Here is a 9,051-nt window from a genome sequence, read left to right as displayed (position 1 = left end):
CTCCGGATGCATGTCTTTTCGTCAAGATCCGTTTCCGCTTTCTTTGTGGTGGAATTTTAAACTCCGGTGGATTTATGAGGACTATGGTTAACTGCTCCTTAAATCTCTGCAGGGTAAATCCAGACAGCTAGCTAGACTATCTGTCCAATCTGAGTTTTTTGTTGCACAACAAAAACAAATTTTTAACTACACATTCCACCTTACCAAGGCTATTGGCTCTGTGCGGAGTTTAGCACTGCCCATGACGATTGTGATTGGTTTAAAGAAATGCCAATAAACCAGGGCACGTTTTTCTCCCATCCCGGAAGCGATATTACGAATCCCACTATGGCCACGCCAAGACCCGCCCTTCAATAGCGTTCACACACTACTATTGGCCAGGCGTCCATGCTTACATGTACAGGTCCTATCCCCTGACCAATCCCCTAACCCTAACCTTAACCACTCGAGGTGAAATGCCTAACCCCAACCAATCGAGCTGCTTCGTAGGGCGGGTCTTGGCGTGGCCATAGTGGGATTCGTAATTTTGCATCCCGGAATGCTATGTGGACTAGCCAGACCCTCCTCCGCAGCGCTGTGGAGGAAGGTCTGGCAATGCGAGACTAGAAAAAGGGTGAAAAGTAAGATCTGGAACGGGATTGATTAATGCCTTAAGGTGTTGCCCTTTATCTCCAACTTTAAAAGACAACTAAAAAAATATTTCTTATTAACCTATATTTAACATAAAACTGTTTTTTCATGGACTACTGGGATGTATGTGTATGATTGTATGTGTATGTAATGTTATGTATGTACTGGTGCGCCTTTTGCGTGCATCTATTCATTATCATTTGTGGTAATTGTGTATTCCATACCACTACCCTTTCTTGAATCATGGGCCCCCATACGCTTTTCTAGCTTCTTTGGGGGACCCATTCACTCTACCCAATTGATCTTGTACCCCAGCTGTATTATTGTAATGCTTGAAGTGGTATTGTGAATGAATGAATAAATAAAAAATAAATAAATAAAGTAAGACATTGCTTGAGCTCCCCAAATCATATTATATTTAACATTTCAGTTAATCTAGTCCCAATTTTGTCATTTTATTCAAACTGATTCCACATAAGATTTTACCTGATATATCTTATCATTATCTGATGAAAAACACTTACCGACAACAACCCCCATAAAGGCTATACTGTATTTATTGAGCGACCAGAAACACACACGGTGAAATACTTTAATACTTTATACTAAGAGGTATTAATTACTCTTAAGAGGTATAAATTTCCAAAGGCGTAATTGGACAAACTCAGTCACTCACTCACTCACTCACTCACAGGCTGATAAAACGTCTAACTGGTGGGATAATTAGGTTATTTAAGATCCTTTAAGTGGTGGTAGCGAGCTGTGTGAGCGAGTGGAGTCGTGGCCTATATCAGTGGTTCCCAACCTGAGGGTTTAGACCTCTCCAAGGGGTCACAAGATAAATCTGAGGGGTCCCAAGATTATGGAAGATTTAAAATGCCACAATGAAAAAAAAAAATCAAACAAAGACATAAAGTGAAATACAATACATGTGGTTATATGCATTTCCTTGATATATATGCATTTAGTATGTCATCATACACTATAAAGGAAATATATATGTGCATTGTATTTCACTTCATTACTTTAATATGCATTCATTTAGGAGTTTGAATCTTCCATACAGGATGATAAATAAGATAGGAAAGAAAGAAAGTAGGCTAGTTCTGCTACACTATTTTATATCCGTTTTCTTTCTCCAATAAATGTTTTTTTCTTGTGAAATACTGTATTGACAGTGTCACCTCTTAGATAAAACCCTCTGAAATCACAACTCGGCATTCAACCTGCACCATGACAACCTGCTCCGTTTCCATGGATCACACCCAAAAAGGCTCTTATGAACCTATGCTAAATCCACATAAAGCAATGAAATACAAATTTTATTTAGCCCAAGTTACTAGAATAATTTGAAAGTTCATAAAATAACAATGGATTCTACACATATGCTAATGAGATCTTGATCTCAATTAAATGACCCGATAAAGGTTATAATAATAAGAAGAAGAAGAAGAAGAAGAAAAAGTTGAAATATTTGTTAAGAAATTCCAATCAATCATCTCGTTGTGAGTGAAGAGAAGCAGAAAACTGAAAAAAAAGTCTTTTGGCTCTAGTCGTTAACCTCACGACGACCAAATGTGACAGTAGTGTAGTATGGACTGACTCATCTGTTCCCTCTGTGTGCTACGGTGTTGATGAATGAACCTCGCGTGTTTCTCTTCTTGTCCTCGTGATGGCGCCGTTTGCTTAGGCTACTGAGCTGCATCTGTACCTGCTCTAACAGGCCTAACGTGTGCAGTCTGCTCCATTTAAAACATATGGGGTTTAAGTTCTACTCTTCATAGGAATTACGCCCCACGAAGAAGAAGTTGTGGATAGGCCCACTGTGGCAGTGACAGGCATTGTTCGTCATATTGCGTCAGAGTAAACAAAACGCTGACGTGAATCTCTCGCCTCTTTGCCAAACTGTTCAATTGGTTGTTGAGCTATAGGTCTGATTCAGTGTTGTACAGAGCTAAATGAAAAGGTGCGGTGGCCTAGAGTTGGTGATTAAAACGAGGCCCCATACAGGACTACCAAATTAGATTTTCACATATAGGCGTCCACCCTCCAAATGAAAAGTCTCATAACTTGCATTCCACACACTCTGTAAGCCAACAATTCTATGAATATTAGCATCAAGCTTATATGATACGATTTTATTTGACTGTGTTATTTGCAAATAATAAGTAGCATATTAAAGAGCAGCCGCAAGCATAAAAAGGTTCGATTTATTGCCAAAAATATGCCAAATGAGGCTTCATCAGGGTGGAAAGAATTAGGCCCGAATGCTTCTTGGTTAATTAGCACATATATAACAGTATAGCTACAAGCCTTTTCTCGAGTTTTTTTTTTCGTTTTAACGTATCAATTAGCGCATTATGATAATACAGACAATTTCAGAACAATGTTGGGAAAATGAGTGAATCGTTTTTAAAGCCACGTAGGCTGACAGCACTCTGAACCGGCATCCTGCGTCACCAGCTTCAAATCAGATTATGTGACTCTGTATTTCAACAATCTAATGGATAGGCCGATGCCTTCGCGCTGTCATTGCACGGCCATTAAAATACCCTCTCAGTATCCAGTGATCAATTATTGTAAATGATTAGAACAAGTAACTGTAGCCTAAATAGCCTACAGAAAGCCGTAATTCGAGACGATTGGTTTCAGCACTGGACAGCTCCTGACTCCTCAGAGGCCTTGAACTTTGTCAGCGGAAGTCTGACCCCCCCCCCCCCTTCATCAGAACCATCCAGTCACACGAAACCACCAGCACCACCAACAACAGCGATGATCATTTCACAGCTCTTTCATAATCATAAAAGCCTAATTGGACTTGATGACGGTGGGAAATAACCCGTCGCGGTCGCGGTGAGGGACACATTGATTTGTATTGGCCGTCACGTCGTCCTGTGCAAAGTTCATGTGTTGTATGCATTCACACACACACACACACACACACACACACACACACACACACACACACACACACACACACACACATTTCTGTTTTTCTTTTCTTTTCAAAAGGAAGAAAGTTTGAGAGTAAACTTTCATTTTAGGAGGGAGGTGGGTGGGGGGGATGGGGGGGCGGGGTGGCGGATGCATCGATGAGGAAGGAAGTGTACGTTTATATTCCGGGAGGCAAACTTGATGACGTCTATAGCATCCTTAATGTGACATATTGGAGGGAGGGGGGGGGGCAAGGCTTACGATACATGGATAAAAATCCAAGACAATCACAGCACAGGACAAAAGTTTAGAGCAACGCTATGCAGACGAACATACAGCGCACTCTCTCTCCGAGTTTGCCTGTGCGACTGGTTGGGTCCTATTAATTGTGCCTCAAAGTGAGATAGGCTGTACTGAGGGGAACATAAGGAGACGACGGAGGCGCTTCAGCCAGGAAATAAGTGCCGTGAGAAAGAAATCGTCTTTCTCTCACTCACTCACACACACACACACACACACTACCACAGCCGCGCCCGGTTCACATCCTACAGCACAGCGCTCTCCCTGCTTTCCTGCTATAGGTATGTGCTTTATCTGCGGATTGTCTTAAATCTCGGAGAAATTCATTGATGGAGAGCGAGATAAAGTAATGGAAATTATTCTTTTTTTTTTAACTGCATGGGGATCTGCTGTGTTGTTGTTGTTTTTTTTTAAAATAACTTTGGCACTGCATGCCAAGGATTCGGTGTCAATTCCACAGTTAAACTTTTACGAAATGGGATTAAGAAAACAGATCTTTGGTTTGAGCAAACGGACGCTGTGTTTATATTAACCAGGCTTATATTCGGTCCAGCTTTGCAGCTTGTGATAAGAGAAATAGCACAGCATGTGAATTCGACAGAACAAAGAGCGAGCATGTTGTTTCTATAGGAGTGACTAACCTGTTAAATGTTACGTCTGTTTTTTTTGTTTTTCTAACAGCATGGCCAGTTCGAGTAAAGCGACTTTAATCTTGCTCGTCTACGGAATCTTAATGCACTACAGCGTCTTCTGCACACCTATCGGACTAAGTTACCCTAAAATTAGGTAGGTGTAATTGCTTTATGAGTCTTTAAAACCTGATTATAGTATTTTTAACACAATTTTTGTTCAATGATGGCATACCATTAATGATTATATCCTATTTAAGGAGGTGGGCACTTTTTTTCTAATAAGTGTGCGTAATTGCGCACAAACTATGCCCGCAATTTAAAATCACAGAATTGAGAGGAATGACAAAAGGAAATACAGTTATTTTACCATACGCACATGTAAATCTAGTGTGGAAAATAACAATGGAAATTGCGTAGAGGTATCCTGTCCGGTGGGACTGTTCACAGAACTCCCCTTATTAAAAATGAGAGTGCAGTCAATGCAACTGATAGCCCTTGGGATGACGGTGGGCTGGCCTAACCAAGGAGAGGCGAGGCAAAACGAATAGGAGAGCTCTATCCATATAAGAGTTATTCTTGTTTTTATGTGAAAAGCATATCCATAATTTGGGCGTGGTTCTTATTGATTCTACTATTTTACAATTGCGGCATTCTTTTAATAAAATGTTGGCTCCACGCCTACAATAAATGTGATCATTTTCACACCCATTGTTTCGATTCTTAAATAATGAATGAGGATGTAGCCTGTGTTGAAGAGCAGCAGCACCAAGTTGGAATTACAGATTTTCCCGATGAAAAGAAATATCTATTTAAAGAAAGAAAAAAAAAATAAAGCTACTAACATTTTAACATTATTTAATTTTTTGGTTTACATTTTAAATAATTCGTTTTCTGGTTTTATTTCAAAACATCTGACATTAAAACATAATGCATTTTTTTCTTCGTTTTCTTCTCTTATCTGTAATGCATTTAAACTCCCAGTGATTTTAGAAACGGATGCAAGCATTTTGGCATTCTTTCACTGTTGCATCCCACTTGGGCACAGATCAAATTTGTGATTAATGCTCTCCCTTTTGCAGACTTGAAAACGACGCCTTCGATGAGGATGGGAATTCATTATCCGACATGGGTTTTGATAGCGATCAGATTGCTATACGAAGCCCACCATCCTTAAACGACGACGCGTACACCCTCTACTACCCTCCAGAGAAGAGGTACATTTGCTTTCAGATCGCAGTTTAAGCTTGAGCTGGATTCCATTTTAATGACTTTTTTGCTGTTTGCGATACTGTCTGCTTGCTTTGTTTCCCCCAGAGTTTCTCATGTTATTTGTTCAGTGTTATTTTCATACCGAGTAGCCTAAAATGTTGGATCCAAATACTGTAAATAATAGCTAATAAAAAGCTCGGCAGATACGGAAGGATAGCCTGTGTGTGAACCGGCTATGAACCTCCGATCTGACTGCACCTGATGTGATATCGAACCTGCGGTTGGGTGGGGACATTTTAGGCTACTTTTGATCATTTTGTGTGCGCTTTTTAGTTACTGATGATCTATGTGTTTTGGCGTTTTATCATCTCAGAACAGAAAGGCATGCTGAGGAAGAATTAGATAGAGCCTTGAGGGAGATCCTGGGTCAGTTAACAGCGAGACATTATCTGCATTCTCTGATGACAATTCGTGCAGGGTAAGGGCATTTCTTATAAGCGTTCACCTGCAGTCATCATTTTTTATGTTCGTCCGCTGCACAAGTCCAGGCTGCTGCATCACTGTCTATCGTGTTATGTGCTACTTTCATTATTATTATTATTATTATTATTATTATTATTATTTATCTCTCTATTAAAAACGTCTAGACATTTTGTTTTTGTTTTTGTTGTGGCGTGGCACCGCACTGCGTTCATGACTAGTGTCCTCCCTTAGGACTGAGGGTCAGTTTTCTGAGACTAAAATACCCTTCGATTTATATGTAATTAATAATCTATACATTGATTTTGTTTTCCCAAGCTCTGATGAAAAAAGCATGTCAGAATATCCAATTGGCTGCAAATTAATTAATTAAGTCTTGCTTGCCGCCCCTTTAAAAAAAAAAAAAATAAAAAAAGAGAATTCATTAATAATGATTGAAGGCAACTTTACATAATGGCAAGCTGAAGAGATTATCAAAGCTAAAATGTCAAACCAAAAAGAGCAGAAATCTGTTGAGAAGTTGAAGGCTGCAGCTTTAATTAATGCTATTTTTGGTTTTGTTTGTTTGTTTGTTTTTTCAGTGAAGACAACAGCATGGAGGAAGAGTCAGAGCCCTTATCCAAAAGACATTCAGATGGGATCTTCACCGACAGCTACAGTCGCTATAGAAAGCAGATGGCCGTGCAGAAATACCTGGCAGCGGTTCTGGGAAGAAGGTACAGACAGAGAGTTAGGAACAAAGGACGCCGACTTGCCTATTTGTAGCGTTGTTATAGCGCCCAAACTGCCCTCCTGTGTATATACATCCAGTCGTTAAATCAAAGTCATTCAGATATATCTGACCAACCAGTGGATTGCGCCTGTGTTCTTTCAACATGTATTTATGTATGAAGTAAAGCCATTAAAATGAATATTTTAATAATAATATCGGTTTTTTTTTCTTCTTTTTGTACAAAAGCACTTGAAACCGCACAGTTATAGCCTACTTTGTGGACCAATATTTTATTTTCATGTTAAGATGTGGAAAACAAATCAAAATGATTAAAAAAAAGAAGAAATCTCAAAAAAAGATAATTGTGCACCTTCAATATTATGCGCTTGAAATCTTAAAGTCATCTACATATGCAGAAAATAAATAGATTTTAAAAAGACAATCAAAGTATTGAATGTTATACTTATTTTTGTAACCAACGTTCTATTTTTTTTAGTGTTGTTTGTTTTCCAAACAGGCCCAAAGAAGCAGTGAGCATGCTATGAGAGGCATATCAGGCTTATCCTAAATGATAGATGTTGCCCTTGCCTGCCCCCCCCCCCCCTTCCTCCTCCTGCTACCTTAATGGGAGCTCTGTGGGTTTGTTTAGCTCGCTGCCCCTCCAGGCTTTTTTTGAATAGCCTCTCATTTGACAGAAAAACTGATCGACTTACACGGCCATTCATGTAACTGGTGGTCAAATCTGATCCTCTTTTAAGCAGAAATTTAATTGCAGGCTTTTGCGAGGGCATTATTGCCTTTACTAAAAATAAAGGAAGCAGCCAAGTTGCTGGTAACAGTATGCTGCAAACACTGCTTGCTCACTTGCCTCAAAGTCATTTACTGTAGTGCGATAAATCGTGCTTGATAGGAACGTGTAAAGAATTCCATGTGTGTATTATGTACAGTATAGTAATTACACAGTGCACATATTCATCTCAATGTTGTCTGTGTTCAGTCAACAGAATTATTTGGAAGAATGTGCTTCAACAGTTGATTGTATTTGGGCAGCACTACAAATTTTCAGAATGGACCCAGAACATGTAAAGATGCAGGAAATTAAGCATTCTTGTGAGGTGAAGAGAAAAGGTAGCATCTGAGTTACAGTTAGGAATATTTAACTCTTACTTCTTATTTATGGGTGCATGTGGAAACTGACACCTTGCTAATTTTGCTTAGAAACTGCATGCCATCATGCTTTTTGGGATTGTGCTATTTGGGAGGTGGGCTGTGCTCAGCCTATTTCAGCACCACTCGCCCCCCCCCCCTCTCAGATGTGTTGGAAATGTGAACAAGGAGGGCTAGAGGTGGTGGAAACTGGTACTGCACTGACTTGTTGAATTTTTACCTCCCCTGCTGCTGTCATTGTGGATATCATAAGACAATACACTGGACCCCTTGCCTTTGCCCTGGTAGCAGTTTTTAAAGATTATTTTGCTTCTAGATCGCCATGCTAAATAGTTGACTTGACAGTGCTGTCGTTCATTGTTAAGACGGAGCTGATCTGTGTTAGATGTCTACCGAGGTTTGTGCAGTGAGGATGTGATAAAGAGATCAGAAGAGTGTTGGGTGAGAGAGAGAGCGAGAAAGAGAGAGAGGTATGTATGATGAGGAAGAGAGAGCAGGAGACAAAGAGATAATGTGCACGTGTGAGAGAGAGAGAGAGAGAGAGAAAAAACAAAGTTACATAAGAGGCAAGTTACAGTACAGCACCCACAAGTCAGAGAGTTTGTCGCACCTGGATACAGGAACAAATGAGAGGCGAGAGCGCCGCCGCCTCTCCTCACCTGCCAAAGTGACATCAGGGTCAATGAGTCCGATAGAAAATATCAGATGTTGAATTCCCTTCACTTTGGTACCAGCAGTAGGATAAACAGTATGTGAGTGAAGCTGGACACTGAGTTCCCCTCTTTCCCCCTGGCATTAGAATGGAGGTGAAGGAAATTCAGCCCTCCAAGAAAGGGATATCCCACTGACTTTTATTAGGGACACATCTTATGTATTTATTCAATATTATGCAAAAGCAGCTTTATGCACCCCTGCAATCCAATCAGTGGCCTGTATTACCCCACAGAAACTATCAATACACTCCTTCAATTTGACTTTATCCTACAG

At 40.1% G+C, this 9,051-nt stretch overlaps 1 protein-coding gene across 2 annotated transcripts; it reads left to right on the top strand.

Moving 5' to 3' along the window:
• The first annotated feature begins 3,990 nt into the window (after positions 1-3,990).
• adcyap1b (adenylate cyclase activating polypeptide 1b) lies at positions 3,991-7,022 on the top strand. Of its 2 annotated transcripts, XM_028593441.1 has the most exons (5): positions 3,991-4,145; positions 4,546-4,650; positions 5,576-5,710; positions 6,079-6,183; positions 6,767-7,022. In XM_028593441.1, the coding sequence occupies exons 2-5, from the start codon at positions 4,547-4,549 to the stop codon at positions 6,948-6,950; spliced, it is 528 nt and encodes a 175-aa protein (XP_028449242.1). In that variant the 5' UTR covers positions 3,991-4,145; position 4,546; the 3' UTR covers positions 6,951-7,022. The 2 variants fall into 2 exon arrangements, with proteins under 2 accessions (XP_028449242.1, XP_028449243.1); XM_028593442.1 differs by lacking the exon at positions 6,079-6,183.
• The last annotated feature ends 2,029 nt before the right edge of the window (positions 7,023-9,051 follow it).

Source organism: Perca flavescens, chromosome 12 (genome assembly GCF_004354835.1).
Source record: "Perca flavescens isolate YP-PL-M2 chromosome 12, PFLA_1.0, whole genome shotgun sequence".
Taxonomy (NCBI): domain Eukaryota; kingdom Metazoa; phylum Chordata; class Actinopteri; order Perciformes; family Percidae; genus Perca; species Perca flavescens.
Note: the sequence above shows the minus strand (reverse complement) of the source record. Positions and strands in the feature narration are given on the sequence as shown.